The sequence below is a fragment of the Mytilus edulis genome, chromosome 13 (assembly GCF_963676685.1).
Source record: "Mytilus edulis chromosome 13, xbMytEdul2.2, whole genome shotgun sequence".
NCBI lineage: Eukaryota > Metazoa > Mollusca > Bivalvia > Mytilida > Mytilidae > Mytilus > Mytilus edulis.
The window spans coordinates 36,796,271-36,818,255 of record NC_092356.1 but is presented as its reverse complement, the minus strand read 5'-3'; the positions used below and the strand labels follow the sequence as shown (position 1 = coordinate 36,818,255).

Below are 21,985 nucleotides of genomic sequence, written 5' to 3'. Positions count from 1 at the left end.
GCATCAATCTATGTTACATAATTTGATGATTTACTAATATAAAACACAACCTTTGTTTCTGAACGATGGATATCTTTTTTGGGGTTAGTAGAGCTTGCAAACTTTACATTCACAGTCTTCTGACTTTAATTTACAATAACAAAATAGGGTTTCGAATTTCAACTAATCAAATATACACATTTTAATTTTAAATTATCATAACACATAAATGAATGAATATATTACCTAAAATTATGGTTATTGGGTTATGCGAGATAACTCAAGTTATAAAGAGTTGTTGTCTTTAAAAAAAGAAAAGCAATCTTGTACCGTAGAAAGGAGAATATTTGAACGTTTAATTTTAGTTTTGATACAATACACCACCATTTTGATTGTTTTAGTTCATATATATATTCGCATCGATCATTGAGATTTCCATCCTCCGGTGCCCGTTAGTCTCCAGCAGTAGACTAATAATTTTTTTTTTTATCAAAGTACAACGTTGGTAAAATAGTTTACTACCGCCATTGATAAAAGTAAAATAACAACAATACTGAACTCAAAGGACAATTCAAACGGAATGTCAAATGACAAAATTAAAAAAACACACCAAACACATTAAACGATACTCCTGACCTAGTTTAAGCATTATCCAATGTAGAAAATGGTGAATTAAATCTCTAATGATCACTTGTTTATGTTTGACAGTCGCATATAATTCCATTATATAGACAAACATGTTTGAGAAAAACAAACAGACATAATAGTTAAAATGTCGAAAATGGAATACATCAGTCAACATTGCGTTTTAATTTGATAAGAAATCGCTATAAATAAAAAAAAAACTATGTCATCAAAGAATGGCAAATCGGCATATAGACACTCTATAACAAGGCAACTGTCCTTCGGAAGGATAAACTGCGGATAGATATCAACTATTTTAAACTTCAAATGGCTACGATATGAAGAGTGGAAGCTGCCACTCCGTTCAGGGTTTTTGCCATTATGGTAACATATTCAGTATTGATTGTGTTGAGTGTTAAGTGATCATATAACAATACATTAGTTACATTTTTATATATCTTAACAAATGGTATATTGCTTTAACATTACATTATGTCCATTCATTTAACATTAAATTAATGTTCATTCTTATTATAGCATTGCATTATGTACATTATCACAGCATTACGATATATATATATACATTCTGATATCATTCTTGCTGTACTTAAATAGCATTGTACTGGGTTTGTTCCAAAATGGATAACAATAAATACATTTTTATAACACTCCCTGTATCCATAACATTACCATGTATCCCTTTTTAATAACATTATCTTATATCTCTTTTATATTACATTACCCAATATCTCTATAGCATTACCCTATATATACCCCTTGGCATAGCATCAACAAGAATGTATTCCTTTTGATAGCATTACCTTTTAATCATTTTATAATCATTATTCTGTATCTTATTTATATAACATTACCTTTTATCCCATTTATATTTAACATTACCCTTTATCCCTTTTGTATAGCATTATCCGAAGTCCCTTTTATATAGCATTATTATATATCCCTTTCGTCTGGCATTACCCTGTATCCCTTTAAATAGCCTTACTTTATATCCCTTTTATATAGCATTACCCTATGTCCCTTTTAAATGCATTACCTTGTATCCCTTTTATATAGCATTACCCTATATCCCTTTTGTAAAGAATTACCCTATATATTATTTATATAGAAATACCTTATCTCCCTTTTAATAGCTTTACCCTATATATGGTTTTTAATACCCTGTATCCCTTTTATATCGTAATATTCTATATCCCTTTTATATAGCATCACCCTATATCCCTTTTATATAGCATCACCCTACATCCCTTTGATTAGGATTACGCTAGATCCCTTTTATATAGCATTACCTTTTATCTTACCTCCTATACATTTATAGGAATAAGATTGGTTGAAAGCAACCGCGTGTAGACCGTGTATGTTCCAAATTAGGCTAGTAGGGAGGCGGGGCTTATTTGAATACGCGGTTAATAGTGGTGTCACATCCCTTTATAAAAACAACACGGTGTTGAGGAAAAATCTGTAAAGGTTCAAACAGATAATACAATCACGATGATGAACGATTAAAGTAAATTGATACATAGTGTGCTTATGACCTAATACGATATATATGGGGTCAGTGAATTCCATATAGTATTCGAGCTTCGTTCGATCTCACCCATATGGAATTTACTGACCCCATATAAATCGTATTAGGTCACTAGCACACCATGTAACTAATAATATCCCTTTAAACACATTTCAAGCGAACAAGTTGTTATTGTTTGCATTTGTTTTTGTTTAGACCAATAGAAGTAGGCTCTTAATACTAAAGGTAAAATATTGAAGCGTTGATCACTTTTATAGGCCACTAGTTCAATACCACATGTTAATATAGTCGGTAAGATAAATTCGTTATCAATTTGTTCTCTTTCTGCATAATATTCATATGAAACTTGGAATTAACGTTTAAGCAAGTAACAATTTATATACAAATCTATATCAACGTCTATCTTTTGCTTTCGTTAAAGGCCAATGACGTCGTTTACTACACCGTATCACTTTAAAAGCATCGAACACCTTACTCGGTTGTTTTAGTTACTACAGAGTACATGCTAGAGAACAACAAATGGCTGAAATCTATTATGTATGACAATTAATGATTGCATTCTAGTATAGATATTAACTAGGATCTTTTATGATAAACGGAAACCACAAAATGTGTATATATAATTTACGACATTGATCTATAGCTTTTTAAGTTCTTATAATTAATATTATATATATATTTCATAAGAATCAATATTTTTGATTGATTGAAACCAATCGCGAGTTTTTCTAAAAAATACATTTAATTTTTCAATAAAAATGCAACATTCATCATTGCCTCCCGTAACGTAGTTATGTAGAGTAATGCATAAGCAACGCATACCATATATAACTTGCCATTTCCTGTTTGTAGCATATTTATAAATGTAGTTCCTTTTCACTTTTGATTAACGAACGTTGTAAAACCGTTGACCCATTTTAAGGAACGCTTCATATGAAATATGCATTGAGGTTTAGCGCTATAAAACCAGGTTCAATACACCATTTTCTACATTTTAAAATGCCTGTACCAAGTCAGGAATATGACAGTTGTTGTCGATCGTTTTTGATTGTGTTTTGTCATTTGAATTTGCCATGTGATTAAGGACTTTCCGATTGAATTTTCCTCGGAGTTTAGTAATTTTGTGATTTTACTTTTATTTTATCAATGCTTGATACAACAAACAAATTGTAATAGGAAGCATTCAATTCTTAAAGGAAACTAGTTCACGGGGTCGGGGTGTTATGAAGGAAGGAGGTTTTTGAAATAAATATTGTAGACTCACTGTGGTAATTACTGGAAGCAAATAATTTTGCACTAGACAAGAAGAAAATTAGTATTCTGTCCAAAATACACTAGGACCTCTCCCAAAACTTCCACTCCAAGAATATCAATTGGTCGCCCGCCCCCTAACCACCTTTTCATTGTTATTATTTTGTGCTTCTCTCTATCAAAATAGAATACTACGTGACGTTTCGATACGTAATATAAACATATGGTATCATGCATACTTGATGATATTTCATATTATGTTTTATTATAATATTCATATCTATCAATTTACAAATTAACTACAACAAGGATTTGTATAGTGACATTATAAAAATCCTTGACTACAATTACTTAGTATCATTTTTGAATTAAATTTCTCGCGGATAAACGCGTGTCACCTAAGTCCTTAAACATCACAATTATTGCTAAAAGATAATTATCGACTTTGTGGTGGGTAGAATCAACGTATAGAACGGACTTAGCTTTGCTGGATACATTTTTCAATTGATTATTTGAAGACGAACGTTCATTTTAAAGAATATATACTGAAAACAGAGGCTAAAAAGTTCCATGAATCAATTAAGATACAATATCCGCATGTTAAATTTGACTTCATTTGTGCATGATATCCAAATGTTAAATTCGACTTCAAATTCAAGCAGTAATGAAGAAGTACCAGAAGAAATATATGAATTTTTAGGAGTTTATTTATCTGTGGTATGTTTCGTTGGTATTTTGGGAAATAGCACTGCTTTGATCGTCTTTTTCAGACATGCACACCTCCGAACACGGATCAATGTATTCATAATTGCGCTTCTGATAAACGATTTAATCATGTGTGTTTTTGGCATACCTTTATCAGCGGCATCAAATTTTCATGGATATTTTGTATGGGACTTTTCAGTTTGTGTATTTCAAGGATTTATAATGTTTTTTGGGAGCATGAGCAGCATGTATATTTTAAGTGCCATTTCATTAAGTAGATACATTGTTATAACCAGACAAATGTCTGCAGTGGTTGTTAACAACACAGTGAGCGCTACGATGCTGGCATTTTGTTACATTGTAGGATTATTTTGGAGCGCAATACCTTTTTCGGGATGGACACGTTATGAGTATGAGGCGATAGGAACTACGTGTTCTGTAGCTTTGGATAGTTCGGACTTTTATGTGCTTAGTTACAATATTTGTATATTCGTATTTTGTTACTTGGTCCCTGTAATTACAATGATATGCTGTTACTGTAAAATACTTCAGACGGTAAGTTGCGTATTTTTTTTTTTTTTTTTATTTACATTTTTTTGTTATTCTTTCTTTCAATTTTAACTATCTATCCCCGACAAATCACCAATGCTCGTTAATATTACATTTTTCTCAATTTTTCATTTATCAGATTATTATTATTATTATAACCATTAGTTTTATCATTATTGTCCCATAGGAGTGTTAACTCGTCCAAAGTAAATATTACTTCGGTCCTGTTTAGGACTTTGTATTATGCATATACAATACCCTCAAATTAAATGCTTCGTTTTTTTTACATAAATAAGGCCGTTAGTTTTCTCGTTTGAATTGTTTTACATTGTCTTATCGGGGCCTTTTATAGCTGACTATGCGGTATGGGCTTTGCTCATTGTTGAAGAACGTACGGTGACCTATAGTTGTTAATGTCTGTGTCATTTTGGTCTTTTGTGGATAGTTGTCTCATTGGCAATCATTCCACATCTTTTTTTGTATATTGTTATCATTACCCTAGTCATTTTTAAATTAATATAGATTTTTAATTCGTTACAGTTTTTTCCATAAATTTTTCGGTCAAAGAACAGAAGTTAAAATATATAAAAACATAGTACAGAGATAAATAGAGAAAATAAACAGCCATAGACAGAAGAATTTCGCAACGCAAAAGGGAGAACAAAAATCGAATGCAAATTAGAATAAAATATTCAGATTTTAATTGAAGTAGCCGTACGGTGATCTATTATAGTTGCTTATTTCAATGTCGTTTGGTCTCTGTTGGAGAGTTGTCTCATGTGCAACTATACCACATTTTTTGATTTTATATTATCGTAATTGTGTGAATCATACAAACAACGTGTTCGTCTTTTATTCACAGGTCAATCATATTAATAATAAAAGTCTATTAACTTAAATAGTAATCAATAGCAACATTGCCATTGCATATTCATGAAGTTATTTTCCTTACATTAATTGCTTTGTTAATGGACATACCTGATGTCTTATCGGGATTTCCGGCTATTTACAATTTTCATCCTAATCTAATATGTATTGTTACATTAATCTTACAAAAGGTAGACATGTGAAAAACATTGTTAACCCGATAAGATTAACCGTTTGTTGAACTATTACCTGATCTGTCATTCTTTTGCAAAGTAACTTTTAAAATGGACAGCTTTTACACATTTTTCGGTTTATTTACTTACAGACTGAACAATATTAAACAACATTGCTCTTTAATGAAGACCGTACTGGTACCTATAGTGGTTAATTTCTGTGTCATTTTGGTCTTTTGTGGAGAGTTGTCTCATTGGCAATAATACCACCTCTTTTTTTTTTTTTATATATATATTATAATGATTGTCTTTTGATGAGATAAATACTCATAGAATGATTTCATATTTTCGGTGTATGCATGTACCTTATGTTACGAAGTTACTGTTTGTCATGTATCCATTGTCCTTGCATGTCATCCGTTTCATGGTCTATCTTGACTGCTTGATATATATTTTCCCATGTTAATGTTTACTTAGATAAGAGCGCGGGTTGCTCTTTACTGGGAGACTATCGTACTCGGTTTATATTAGAAGGCAATTTAATGTTTATCTTTGAAGTTTTGTTTCTGTATATATAACATCAGTTTAACCAATGAATGACCCTCTTTCTCTCGTTTTTATCTCTTTTTATCAGTCTTATTTCGGGAACTTTTATAGCTGACTATGCGGTAATTTGCTTTGCTCATTGTGGACGGTCGTACGGTGACCTAATTTCTTTGTCATTTTGTCTCTTGTGAAAAGTTGTCTCATTGGCAATCATACTACATCTACTTTTCTTTTTTTATATTAGAAGCCAACTCAGGAAAAAAATAAAACAAAGGATATATCGACTTTGGCAACACATATGTTAGATATACTAATCTAGTAACACTGGAGTCAAATCGAATACATCGTTGAAAGGCCTGTATTGTTACTAAATTATTAATCTGAATCTAACAATAAATCATTTTCACGAGCAATTGACAATAAAATATAGCATTTCCTTCATCATTCGGAAGTCTTTACCAGTTTCTAGCAGTTTTTTTATTGTGAAGTTATACGGGATCTAGATGGTGTTTCCACATTAACAAATAATGAGCAACAAATGCAGGAAAAAGGGCGAACAATTCAAAAATAGAGAGACAACCAATAAACTATATATAAAGAAAAGGAAAACATGGTAGCAAATTGAAGAATAAGGAAATGTAGGACTCCCCGCCCAGGCCATCATTACGGAACGGAGAGTGCGATTTTTTTAAAAAAAGGGATGATAATTGACTGGTCATTTTTCACGCTGTTTGTTGGAAGCAAAACCTTTGATTTGATATAACCATATTATCGTTGTCATTTGATATTTTCATCTAAATTGCTCTTCCAGCTTTCATAAGAGATTAACTGCTAATTTAAAAAACATTATACACCAGATAATAATATAATCGAAGGGAAAGTAATGAAAAGGTCTAGACGTACATATTAATTAGCTCTTTAACAGTTATTATTAAAGATTAATCTTTCAATGCTATATGTCAACGCGTTAATTATTGCTTTTAATAAATGTAGCGCGTTTGTTTATTGGGCATCAGTCGGTCTATTTATCATGTAAATGGTCCAATACATACTTTCTATAATTTCATTGTGCTGTGGTGCTTGAATATAAGGAGTGGATAGTCCGACACATTTTTTTTTTGCACAGTAAAAGCCTTGGACCGATAAAGTATTACAAGGTTAACTTTTATAAATATCATTTAATTTTTTTCATGAAAACAGGAATGAAATAACATCTTGAAATTTTTATCATTTTTGGACCGTCTAGATTCTACATACTAGATTAAACACAGATAAATGAATAAGACTAAAATCATTTTTTTTATATGAAACCCCGCAGTTCGGTTTGTAATGTCAACATTTAAGTATTAATTTTAATAAAACAAATATTTCATGTCCCTTTGAGCTAATATAACAGTTTATGGATCTTTCGTTTCCTACAAAGACCATGTTGTTTAAGATTCATTAATCATTTATTAGATTATCTAGAACGATGTAACATAATTACAAGTGAAGAAGACACGCAACAAGGGGAATAAGTGGGGGAAAGACAAAATCAAGTCACTCACACATCTAAATGGAGGTTTATATGCAATGTTTAGATGCATATTTCATTTCGAACAGATATGATAAACGTATGTAAAAGGTGATATTAAATGCTGGAACGAAATCATTTGATTTTGATTTTGTGGTGTTTAAACGCCGCTTGTAAGCACCGCTTTTAGGCAGTTTTTAGTTATGGAGGAAGACGGAGTGCCCGGAGAAAACCACAGACCTTCGATAGGAAAACTGACAATCAAATCCTAGTCAATTAAGATTGGAGTCGAGTGCACCCTCACGAGCGGGGTTCGAAGTGACAACATCAGTGTTGACTGGATATTGATTACAGTAGTAACTTCTTAGACCACTCGGCCACCGAGGCCCCTGGAACTAAATCATGATCATTATCACTTTACACAGTTTTCATGCAGCCTCGTTAAGTTTGTACCCCTCAATCATTTTGTTTTGACTCATTCGCTCCAAGAAACAAAATAATGATATGAGGTTTATATGTGTAGGCGTACCTAAATTTACGACATATTAAAAGATCACATAATTTTGCGTACTATAAGGACCCCCCCCCCCCCCCCCCCATCCCTCAAACGCAACTGTCAGTTTGAAGGATTTTTTTTTAAATATCACTAGTCGCATGCATTCTTGTAAAACTTATAATATAGATTTGTTTTTTTAACAGATTCGAAGTTCAAACAAAAATTCAGTATGGGGAAAGCACAGTAGAATATTACAGAACAAGTTAAAACTTGAAAAGAAACTAATGAAAACTGTTATATTAATGATTGGTGAGTACTTTCATAAACAGATTTTTTATTATTATATGCATAATCTATGATCATAAGTTATTAAGTATACTGATATTGGTAAGAGAGGCGAGAGATGAAAATGGAAATTCTCATAAGTCTATCAAAAATGGCCATGACGTCAAAAAAGACACAAAAAAAGACAAACAACAGTATACAAAACATAACCTAGAAAGACCAAAGACTTCAGCCAAACAAATCCCACCGAAAACCGAGAGTTATATCAGGTGACCCGGAAGGGTAAGCAGATAAACGACACGACGTTCTTATTGAAAAACCTTCCTTAAAACCGTAGGAAAGTAAAATAAAATCAACTTGAAATGCAAAATGATACACAATTACAATGTAGAACACTAAAACCAAAGAATGTCACATTTGAACCTTTGTGCATTGCTCAGACAAACTGCCGAAGGAGTTCATTTTCAGTATTCGTATTTTTACATACATTATTTAATCGTGATATACGGTCAAAAGGTTTGCTCGAGTCGAAGCATTTGTGTCATGTTATTCTTATATCTGTATACTTAATGAGGGATATGTTTATTCATTGTTGTTGTTATTATAGGTTTGCTCGAGTCGAAGCATTTGTGTCATGTTATTCTTATATCTGTATACTTAATGAGGGATATGTTTTATTCATTGTTGTTGTTATTATAGGTTTGCTCGAGTCGAAGCATTTGTGTCATGTTATTCTTATATCTGTATACTTAATGAGGGATATGTTTTATTCATTGTTGTTGTTATTATAGGTTTGCTCGAGTCGAAGCATTTGTGTCATGTTATTCTTATATCTGTATACTTAATGAGGGATATGTTTTATTCATTGTTGTTGTTATTATAGGTTTGCTCGAGTCGAAGCATTTGTGTCATGTTATTCTTATATCTGTATACTTAATGAGGGATATGTTTTATTCATTGTTGTTGTTATTATAGGTTTGCTCGAGTCGAAGCATTTGTGTCATGTTACTCTTATATCTGTATACTTAATGAGGGATATGTTTTATTCATTGTTGTTGTTATTATAGGTTTGCTCGAGTCGAAGATTTGTGTCATGTTATTCTTATATCTGTATACTTAATGAGGGATATGTTTTATTCATTGTTGTTGTTATTATAGGTTTGCTCGAGTCGAAGATTTGTGTCATGTTATTCTTATATCTGTATACTTAATGAGGGATATGTTTATTCATTGTTGTTGTTATTATAGGTTTGCTCGAGTCGAAGATTTGTGTCATGTTACTCTTATATCTGTATACTTAATGAGGGATATGTTTTATTCATTGTTGTTGTTATTATAGGTTTGCTCGAGTCGAAGCATTTGTGTCATGTTATTCTTATATCTGTATACTTAATGAGGGATATGTTTATTCATTGTTGTTGTTATTATAGGTTTGCTCGAGTCGAAGATTTGTGTCATGTTACTCTTATATCTGTATACTTAATGAGGGATATGTTTTATTCATTGTTGTTGTTATTATAGGTTTGCTCGAGTCGAAGCATTTGTGTCATGTTATTCTTATATCTGTATACTTAATGAGGGATATGTTTATTCATTGTTGTTGTTATTATAGGTTTGCTCGAGTCGAAGATTTGTGTCATGTTACTCTTATATCTGTATACTTAATGAGGGATATGTTTTATTCATTGTTGTTGTTATTATAGGTTTGCTCGAGTCGAAGCATTTGTGTCATGTTACTCTTATATCTGTATACTTAATAAGGGATATGTTTTATTCATTGTTGTTGTTATTATAGGTTTGCTCGAGTCGAAGATTTGTGTCATGTTACTCTTATATCTGTATACTTAATGAGGGATATGTTTTATTCATTGTTGTTGTTATTATAGGTTTGCTCGAGTCGAAGATTTGTGTCATGTTATTCTTATATCTGTATACTTAATGAGGGATATGTTTTATTCATTGTTGTTGTTATTATAGGTTTGCTCGAGTCGAAGATTTGTGTCATGTTACTCTTATATCTGTATACTTAATGAGGGATATGTTTTATTCATTGTTGTTGTTATTTTAGGTTTGCTCGAGTCGAAGCATTTGTGTCATGTTATTCTTATATCTGTATACTTAATGAGGGATATGTTTATTCATTGTTGTTGTTATTATAGGTTTGCTCGAGTCGAAGCATTTGTGTCATGTTATTCTTATATCTGTATACTTAATGAGGGATATGTTTTATTCATTGTTGTTGTTATTATAGGTTTGCTCGAGTCAAAGCATTTGTGTCATGTTATTCTTATATCTGTATACTTAATGAGGGATATGTTTTATTCATTGTTGTTGTTATTATAGGTTTGCTCGAGTCGAAGATTTGTGTCATGTTATTCTTATATCTGTATACTTAATGAGGGATATGTTTTATTCATTGTTGTTGTTATTATAGGTTTGCTCGAGTCGAAGATTTGTGTCATGTTATTCTTATATCTGTATACTTAATGAGGGATATGTTTTATTCATTGTTGTTGTAATTATAATGATCCTACTTGTGAATAATTTATAACCCCAACCATTATATATAACTCACAAGAGATTATTCTCGAGGCAAAATTTTCCAAAATAGGCATCATGAATCATCCTGAGCTTTCCTATATCAGGAAAATCTTCTTAACAGCACTAGGCAAATACATCAAGTACCATGCATCTTACTTTATGACAGCTTAGTGCTTTGGTCAAGACAGTCCGGTATTAACAAATGATGATTGAACGAACAATTCATCTTAAGATCTTAATGAGAGAGAACAAGAGCTTACCATTCCATTATGTCTCTACCCAGCTAGACAATAATAATTAAGAAAAATATTATACGAGTGGCTATTACCATTGATTAATATCAATAAAAAAAGAATGTTCTTACAAAACTTCGTATGGTATCTTTCTGAATGTTCTGTTTTTATTGTCTTTTAATTTTTTAATTGAAATTAATCAACCATAAAGTTATCTACGAAACAACTATTTGTATTTAAAATGCGCGATCGTCTCCATGAAGGGTAATAAAGTATATATACAAACATGTAGATATGTCATAATTCCTCAGCAAACAGTTGAGATTTTGATAATTAAACCAGGTACAGACTAACAAGATAGTAAAGCGATTCATATTGCCATAAAAAAGCAAAAGCGGTGATAAGGTATCAATTTGATGTCAGAAAAATGGACGCAACTTAAATTTCATTCCAAATCCATAACTACAAAACATGTTCTGAAAGTGTTACTACAACTGGAAAATTTAAGATTATGAGCCTGTTGCTCTTGTTAGAAAAAGTGAGAAACGATTTTAAAATATTCATGAATAACTTCTATGCAAATCAGATGTAAACGAATATATCGCCTTGCAATAATGAGAAGCTTAAACTTGATACATGCATGATATATAATAAGTTATATAGTGTGCTAGTCACCTCATATATATCTTATTAGGTCAATAGCACAATGAATAACGAAATTATCTTACCGACTATCTAAACACTTTGGCGTCTAGACAAGTGGCCTTTCAAAGGGACCAAGTCTTCAATGTAATGTACCTACTTTCTTTGGTCTGTACAAAAACAAATGCTAATAATAAACAACTTGTTAGCTTTTAATTTGTTTTCTGCATCTATTAAGGTCGTTCATCATCAATTTCTTCGTCTGTTGAAACCTTTACAGCCGATTGCATTGAGTGTGTAGGTAAAGGTAATATCTATGGTTAGCTTATTACCAGCTGAACCGTGAAGTCATTATTAGGTAAGGTATATAATCCTCCTTTCGAGATAGATTGGTTACCTGTCGGACTAGTATTCTCTTAACGGAGGGTAGTTTACCTAACCTAATATTGACTCCACGGTTCAGCTATCCAGCAAGCTAACAACAGATATTACCTTTACCTACACACTCAATGCAATCGGCTGCAAGATTTTCCCTCAACAACGTGTTGGTTTTTTTTACAAAGGGACGTACGTAACACCGCTACTAACCATGTTTTAAAAATAATCCACGCCTGCTTACCACATATTAAATATGCAATAAAGACGGTCTCCGAGGGATTCGTTCTAACGAATCATATTCCTAGAAATATATAGGAGATAACTAAAGGCAGTGCAATTTTTTTTCCTTGTAATCTAGCATTTCAGACAAACCCACAAAGGAAACAAAGGTTACGTTCTAACAATACAAGACAATCCAATATTTAAAGCAACCCTCGACAACATTGCATCATCATGATTTCAAAAATCAGGTCACGCTCCCGACACTCCTGATAAAAGAATTACCTGACCTGGACTCGGTTTTAACTGTATTGATATTAATCAATGGTAAAAGCCACTCGGATTATTTTTTTCTTTAATTTCCATAATTTACTGAGGACGTTTATGTCACAATATAACTGTCTCACAGAAAGCAACTGTAAGCAAAAGTAAAATCTTATCAGATGAATAATGTCAATAAATTAACAAACAATAAGACAGAACATGAAATAATGTTAATTTAATAAAATTCTACAACACCATGATAAAAGAAAGAAGCGATAAATATTACGAATGTCATACTGTATAAACGAAACACGTAATAACACTAATAAAGTTCTATATATAAAGAAAAGAAGATATGGTAGGATTGCAAATGAAACACCTATACAAAAGAGACCAAAACAACACAGAACTTACCATTTATAGGTCACCGTACGGCCTTCTACAATGAGCAAAGTCCATAGCACATAGTCAGTTATAAAAGGCCGATATGACAAATGTTAAAAAATTCAAACGAGAAAACCAACGGCCTTATTTTTGTACAAAATAATGAACGGAAAACAAACATATAACACAGCAACAAACTAGAACCCCTGAATTACAGGCTCCTGACTTGGGACAGGCACATACAGAAGGTGGCGGGGTAAAACTAGTTTGTTTGGACCAATCATCCCCTTACTAGAACATAAAACATCACAGAACAAATAAAGACTACGTTATGTTGTTGTTATATGTAACTGATATTTTATTCTTAACCATAGATCATATTTAAAGAATATAAGTGATTAAGATGATAACACAAGGTTGACTGATGTACCCCTATTTTTGACATTTTTACATTTTGTGTCAGTTTGTTTTGTTCAAACATCGTTGTCAATACCATAGAAATTGATGCGACTGTCACACAAGTGAGATGTTTAGCTAGTTAATAAACCAGGTTCAATCCAACATTTTCTACAAACGAAATTGCCTTTTCTAAGTCAGGAAAATGACAGTTGTTATTCATTCGTTTAATCTTTTGGTTTTGCCATGTGATAAGGGACTTTCTTTTTTAAATTTTCCCCGGAGTTCTATATTTTTGTGATTTTACTTTTTACTTGTCATCTTTGCCGTATATCGTCATGATCATATATTAAAATTAGTGGCAACAATAGTTAATCTTTTTTCAAAACTTTTTGAACCCATTTTGAATGTGACAACAAAATACAGAAAACACTGTCAAAATTTCATGATTTCAGATAGTTTAAGTTGCTATTTCTATGCATGCTGCAGAATACTGACCTAGACATAGTACAACTATCAAGATAAGTAAAAACAAATCTATGTCTTGGCAGTGTTTATTGATTCTGACATCTATATGAACAAATGATTGCACCTTCATATCAAGATAAGATGAGATAGGAAAATACCCGACATAATAAGTTAATAATAAACATTTGTAGCACATATCAAGAAGATAGCAATATCTATCGATATTATCTGTTATCTATCCGAAAATTAAAATTATATGTATTTTGCAAAATTACTACAAATTTATAACTTCTCAAAATCGCTCAAAATATAAAATCCCGAGTTTGAATTTTAATTCTTGAAAAATAATTAGGGAAACAAATGATTGCATTCCTTTTCAACCCGTATGTACTTTTACATAAATGTCCTGTACCAAGTCAGGCATTTATTATCAAATAGTGTGTTTCTATGAATGTTTACGAATTTAAATTTCCCTATAGTGAGGTTTTTATTTTACTTTGTATGCTACATTTCAACATAATCATTAACGCTTGTGTTTCATATCAGAATTTCAGTGAAGAGCATTTTTTAAAAGAGAGTGCTGGACAACACGAACAAAAATGTCCACTTTTTAAAAGTTTTCAGACCATCATGGTTTTGTTGGTTACTGAACAGATATATCATGTTAAGGAGGGGTATTTGCGAAAAATACCAGTCGAGAGAATGTTAAATTTCACGAGCCGTAAGGCGAGGGAAATTCATTCTCAAGACTGGTATTTTTCGCAAATACCCCTCAATAACATGATATATCTGTTTAATTTCACCGAATGTTAATGTACTATTAAAACGCATTGATGATCGTGACGTTACAAGCGTCCAGTCGGATAGAGTATTTTTTGGCAAATACCACGGCAGAGAGGGTAAAAAAGGCATATCCTTTTAGCAAATACCCCGGCGGCGTAAAAAATGAACGATATTCATTTGATAACAATAAATTGGTGAAAAATACACTGGCTATTAACCAATCAAAACCCCGGATTCTTACATAAGGTGTAATTATATAGAATATTTGCATTGAAATCACAAACGACATCGTATTTGATTAATAAGTAAATTCAATCTTATCCATATTTTTCTTGATTTTGGATATCAGCGAATGGGAAACTTTGCTGACGGTTTATATTTCTTGAGCAATACAAATGATATGAAGTACATGCAGACCGTCCCGTGCTTTAAGATATTAAGTCCACCATATTTAGTATTTTATTGTGGTTTGAGGTTTCGTCCCTAAGACACTTGGTTTTTTTTTATCGAAGAGATGATTTCAACCTTATCATTAAGAACATTTTGTACCAAACTCTCCTTCCCCTTATCATATACGGATTAAAGATATAAGAAATGCAATACCTACAATAAGTATCAATCGGCTGATATCGATTCGTCACTCAGGTGCTGTTACATTGCTTCATTAAGAAAGAAAGTTTATGCGAAATTGACATCTACAAATGTCTATATTTCTTTATTGCTAATATATATACGCGGGCGCGTATTTTAACAGACAATCAAAGAAATGTGTCAAATTGCTCTTTTATTCATATGAAACCGAATTCATAGCCTTAATGCATGAATATCCCAGGAGTAATGAACATAATCTAACAATATCTTTTAACTTCACGTTCGATCAAAGGTGTTCTGTTAGTATCTGACTAACACTTGGTTGATAACACTGCCAGTGGACTGTTTGTTTCAGGGTGTAACATCAGCTTTGGTAATAACAGATTTTTAACAAACCATATATTAATTCTTTGTGATACATTTTGTAATATTAGGACAATACGGTTCTTACTCTTTCACACATTCTTGCATTTTGGTTTCAAATTTGTGGTTTGAACGTTATGGTTGAAGTTAAATCCAGAAAAGTTGACAAGGATGAATGTTGCTTTTTCATGGACCCCTTTTGTTTTATAGCTCGTTGGTTGTCATTTCTTTTCAACTATGTATTTGGTTTTGGAATTTCATCAACCTTGATTTTGGTGCCATTTACGAGTGGTATGTACCCATAACGCGCTTAAGGTTTTCAAAGAGAAAAGTTTTTTTTTATTTTAATATGAAGAGAAAGTTTTTTTTTTTTTTTTTTTTTTTAGCTATTTCATTATTTTATTCGTTTTCTTAGGTTTTATCGTTTAAGCTTTAACAAATAATTTGCAAAAGAAATGATTCATTTTGTGTCTTTCATTTAAAGGTGCTTTCTTACTTTCATGGACACCATACGCAGTTGTTGCATTCTGGAGAGCGTTTGGATTAGGAAATGTTCCAGTCGTAGCCAGTGGAATTCCTGCGATTCTTGCTAAAACATCAGCTATATGGAATGTTTTTATTTATACGTTCAGTAATACACAATTCAGAGATGCTTTATACCAGTTGATTCCATGTCAGGACTTACGAAAGAAACTAATTCCTTCATATGATAGTTCTGCATCACCTGAGAAAATTAACCAACCGAGTAGTGCTCAAGGGAAAGAGTTGCTCACATGTGAAGATAATGAATGTATACCATTAGAGAAAGTAGACACATAACGATGAAATATAAAATACACAGTGTAGTATAAAGAAGAGAATTTAGAAACTTAAAACAAACTATGGTATATGGAAGAGAATTTAGAAACTTAAAACAAACTATGGTATACGGAAGAGACAGTAGAAACATAATACAAACTATGGTCTTAAGGGCATACGATACAGTTTTGAACCTGTAATTAAAGGTGATGAAAATTTGCATATATTAGGCTATTTTTTACCTGATTAAATCAAATATGAAATAAAAAATATACCTTCATGTGCTACTTTTTGAGTAAAATGAGGTCGAAATTTTCTATATTCGCTCAAAGTTCAGATTTGTGGCCGTATTTTCTTTTTCGAAAGAAAGACATAACTTTTTTGTTTTAAAAGATAAACACAAATTGTTTTTTTGTTAAATAATCGGTAATTTCTGTATTATATAAGAATCATTGAAAATTATGCAATTTTTATTCAGAAATAACTCATATTTATCAAATGTTCATGAATAGAGGAAAAAACGTCATTTGTTGCTGCATGTTTATCAAAATTAAAAAAATTGCGCTATTTACAGTTTTATAAAATTTGGGTCACATAATCTCCTTGCAAAATGAAACAAATTGCCGTTTTAAAAAATAGGGGTCCGTGCACTCATTTTCAAATTAAATCAGTTTGAATGATAAAAATCAGTCGAAAAATGCATCTTTTCCCGATATGTCACAGTTTGACGTCGCGAAAATAACAGTTTACGTTAGCAATGTCATTACCTCCCCTGTAACTGTATCGTATGCTCTTAAGAAGAGAAAATAGAATACATCCTTTAATATTGTTTAGTAACATATGTCAGTTACAAAGTCAGTTTTTCGTTTGTTTGACTTGTTGAACACGTTTGTGTTATTGCAGATGTCAGATTATTTCCGTGCTTAATTACAACGCGGGTTATTTATGTTAACCGTCATATAAAGATAATATTGTAATTAAAAGCTTTTTACAGTTATATGTTGAAAAAAACAACAACAAAAAAAGATTCTATGGTATAGAAATATATAATTTAGATTTGAATTATAATTATTTATTCCCATGCACAATTCGCTTATATAATCGTTATATCATTTTTCACTTGGTTTTGATGATGATTTATACGAACATTACTTCTAACAATCTATGATTTTATTTACCACCACTGGGTCGATGCCACTGCTGGTGGAGATTTATTTCCCCGAGGGTATCACCAGCCCAGTAGTCAGCACACTTTTTTTTATGCTGACATGAATTATCATTGATATGGTTATATTTATAAATTACCTGTTTACAAAATTTAGAATTTTTGAAATACTAAGGCTTTTCTACCTCAGGCATAGATTACCTAAGGTGTATTTGGCAAAACTTTTAGGAATTTTGGTCCTTAATGCTCTTCAACTTCGTACTTTATTTGCCATTTTTAACTTTTTTGGATTCGAGCGTCACTGATGAGTCTTTTGTAGACGAAACGCGCGTCTGGCGTATATACAAAATTTAGTCCTGGTATCTATGATGAGTTCATCGACAGTAACGGAACTGTGTCATTGTATTCATGGAAATATAGAAACACTTAATTGTATGGACATTTATGACTTTCACTAATGTAACTGATTCAATTGTAAAAACGTATCAATTGTGGTGTATTATTGTATTATTTTAGTTAATGCAATGTTGTTACTGTTTGTTATAAATTATTTTTGAAAGTTACAAATTTATTTGTAGTTCTTTTAATATGAGTTTCTATGAGATATATTTTGTCTCTGTTAGAAGCGGAAGTTACTGAGGGAGGATAAATACAAATAATGTGAAGAGAGACAGACAAAAATTAGGCAACTACGCAAAACAAAACTCGTTCCAAGTTCTCCGGTAGAGTATGCATATCCTTTCCACCTTTGGTACATATCGTGTTGCTCAATGTACTATTTCGAGATAAATAATCGTTTGTTGTTGTCACAAACGAGGAAGAGATATTTTGTGATTTGCTATGACAATCTGTCAATAACAGTCAAGTACCTGCTCATTTTGGTATCCGTAAAAGTCCTATAACATGATTTCAATTTTTCATTTAGAGTCGATGTTTCAGTAGATTCCCAAAGAGCAACAAAAAAGGGACGAAAGATACCAAAGGGACAGTCAAACTCATAAATCGAAAATAAACTGTCAACGCCATGGCTAAAAATGAAAAAGACAAACAGACAAACAATAGTACACATGCCACAACATTGAAAACTAAAGAATAAGCAACACGAACTCCACCAAAAACTAGGGGTGATCTCAGGTGCTCCGAAAGGGTAAGCAGATTCTGCTGCGCATGTGGCACCCGTCGTGTTGCGTATGTGATAACAAATCCGGTAAATAGTCTTCTAGTCAATCTTCTATTAACGAAATCATAATTTAAAACCCAAGATCTAGGATATCGTATCAACTTTGAGATAAACACATGATATGTAGGTGTTGTTTAAAAGTTGCTACACATATAGAAATTATCTCATTTTGAAAAATTAGAATCGTAAAGTTTTGACCCCAGCTGACACTTATGGTCAATTTCTGAACGTAATTTTCGCAATAAATATATGCAAAACTTTAACAAAATTCTGATACATGGTTATGTAACAAACAAATAAGTTTAAAATATCATTACATATCCACTTTGTCAATTTACATATAAGTTTCAGTCCAAAATTTGTTTCAAAAGTTGAACTAGCATCAACAATGTGCTTTAAAATTTTTGATCAAAATTAATGTTGACTGCTGTACTCCAATTTTGACATTTTTACCTATTACGTCTGTTTATTTTGTTCACACATCGTTGTAAAGATACTAGAATTTTATGCGACTGTCATACAAGTGAGAGGACCATAAGTGTCAGCAGTGGTTAAATCAATAACAGGTATTATCCACAAGATTCTTCACAAGAAAATGCATGAACCAAGTCAGGAATATGACAGTTGATATCTATGTTTTGATGTTTTGATTTTGCAAATGGATTAGGACATTTCCATTTTGAATTTTCAGTATTTTTTTTGTTAGTTTAATTTTTTTCCATAGCCAGCGGTTATTATCTTTTCTTTGATCAATAATTTCGATGAATGTTTTTGAGCTTTTGATTTTGCGATTTGATTACGGACTTTTCCTCGGAGTTTGGTATTTTTGATATTATATTTTCCTTTTTTCAAATATTTGGCCTTAAGTGTTCTTGATGAAGGTAAACCAAGAAATGTGCTTTAGACACATGTAGTACATAATTGTTGTATTCATTTTTCTAATGACACAATTAGATGAAAAAAAAGTCCTGTAATGTACCAATTTTGATTTTAAATCGGAAGTTCAATAACGTATACTTTGATGCAGAAGTCTAAAATAAATCGATATTAACAAATGAAATTCATTAAAGTAATGTTTTTAAATTTTTAGGAAGCTAATTATTGTGTTCGCCAGACGTTTGTTACATATTCGAAAGAGTCAACATTGATGCTCGAATCAAAAAAAGGAGATAGAAAAAAAACCAAAATTTGACAAAATGACTTCAAGTATGTCGACTGAACAACCACATTCTTTTACGCATCTCATACAATGCATAATCCATTGTTCGATACTATAAATAGAAAAATTACAGCAATTATAATGATTGTCCAGAACAAAATACAACCAACATTAAAATAGGAGATAGTCGTTAAGATGTTAGATTACAGTGTTTACAAAAGTTATTCTGGTAGTTATAACACAATATAACGATCTACAAATCATCGCAATCAGAAGAACTGTATATGGGGGATTTGAATTGTATTATCACGTAATACTATGACTACCACGTATTAGGTACGTTTGTTTCTCCAATTACAATAATTAGCAAATTATAGATTAAGGAGACATGACTTTTCGGATTTTCAATTCTTCGAAATCGATTATATGTCAAGACCGAGTGATTTGACATTATAAGTTATCATGCTTTGACCCAACTAATGTGGTTATTTAGAAGGTGTCGAAAATTGTTGAACGATGAGGGCGAAAGACTCCGTCTAAATAATCATGCTAGTTGGGTCAAAGCATGATAACATTTTTGTGCGGTTATGCTAACCGTATTAGGTATATAATTATTGAAACGTTTAATACACTAGTGTCCTAGATTTCACTACGTGTTAACTCCGCCCACTGACCTCACTCTTAATGTGTATCGTGTAACCTGATGATCTATTGATTTTCCATGTAGTGCATAGTTCATGTGTTTTTATGCCAACTAAAGATGGAGTCGGGTAAAAGACGGTTTGTTGATACTAGTGATAAAGATAGTTTGAAAATGAGTGCTGACAAAACAATAAAGCAGAATATAGCAGCAGCCACTATTTTCAGGGAGTATTTAAAAGTAAAGAAAATGGATCCTGGATTTGAACAGTATGACACCTTAAAACTAGATGAAGTGTTGGGTCATTTTTATATGGATGTGCGTAAAGCTGATTGAAATCATTATAAAACAAATTCACTGTAATGCTTGAGATACTTTTTGAATAGATATTTAAAGGCACCACCGTACAATAAAAAAATTGACATTGTGAATGATGAAAGTTTTAGCGCTTCCAGAGAAAATCTTAAAGCGGCAATGGCAGAACTTAAACCCATGGGATTAGGAGACGTCGAGTATTATCCGTCTATTGAAGAAGCTGACAGAAGAAAAATGTATACCTCAATATATTCATCACCAAATATTCCATCATCAAATATTCGTGCTTTACCAAGCCTAAGTTGTACAGTGCCTCCTAAAATCGGTCCTTCTTCTACATTTCTTCCTCTACCGAATATTACAACAACCAGCACCACTCTTATGAGCACAGAACGTAGTTCCGTTACTTATAACGTTGGACAAAAGACTCTGTATACATTTTCTAAGGAACACAAAGCGCCGCCGTTGCCATTTAGTGGACTTTTGCCATGCAATACATTTAAGCCAAAACATTGAAGTACAACCCAACAAGGAAACAGCACACAGTCATTTAATGAATCATTGCAAGGTGTTAATCTAAATGAACTGTTGAACGATTTTACTGAAACTGCCATAAACATAAATCGTACTACACTTTGTCCACAAGTTTTCAACAACTGTTTCGTAACTATTGTTTATAAAAAAGAATGACTCAATTTTTAGAAGAAGAACAGATCTGATAGTTTTTGAACATATTTTTATTTACCGTTTGGTTTAATGTGATCGGGAGCATTTCACTTTGTTTCATTCCATCTTATATTTTTTTTCTTATTTATATTTTTAAGGGTTTTCTGGACGAAAAACATTTTTTTTAAATCAGTTATTACTGTTAAGTTTGTATAATATAATACAGAGATGTGTAATAAATATATGTTATTTGAATTTCTCTAGAT

At 31.8% G+C, this 21,985-nt stretch overlaps 1 protein-coding gene across 3 annotated transcripts; it reads left to right on the top strand.

The window, feature by feature from the left end:
- The first annotated feature begins 3,914 nt into the window (after window positions 1–3,914).
- LOC139501343 (green-sensitive opsin-like) lies at window positions 3,915–18,320 on the top strand. 3 transcript variants are annotated; one of them, XM_071290388.1, is made up of 3 exons: window positions 3,915–4,660; window positions 8,453–8,558; window positions 16,281–18,320. In XM_071290388.1, exons 1-3 carry the CDS (start codon window positions 3,971–3,973, stop codon window positions 16,613–16,615), a joined length of 1,131 nt encoding a protein of 376 aa, XP_071146489.1. In that variant the 5' UTR covers window positions 3,915–3,970; the 3' UTR covers window positions 16,616–18,320. The 3 variants fall into 3 exon arrangements, with proteins under 3 accessions (XP_071146489.1, XP_071146490.1, XP_071146491.1); XM_071290389.1 differs by lacking the exon at window positions 3,915–4,660 and adding an exon at window positions 6,720–6,853; XM_071290390.1 differs by lacking the exon at window positions 3,915–4,660 and adding an exon at window positions 7,928–8,198.
- Window positions 18,321–21,985: the final 3,665 nt, after the last annotated feature.

Excerpts from the sequence above, each read along its gene's own strand:
- LOC139501343 (XM_071290388.1), top strand. The coding sequence starts at position 3,971 with ATGAATCAATTAAGATACAATATCCGCATGTTAAATTTGACTTCATTT. Across the intron at positions 4,661-8,452 it reads ACTGTAAAATACTTCAGACG|ATTCGAAGTTCAAACAAAAA; the intron begins GTAAGTTGCGTA and ends TTTTTTTAACAG. Across the intron at positions 8,559-16,280 it reads AACTGTTATATTAATGATTG|GTGCTTTCTTACTTTCATGG; the intron begins GTGAGTACTTTC and ends TTTCATTTAAAG.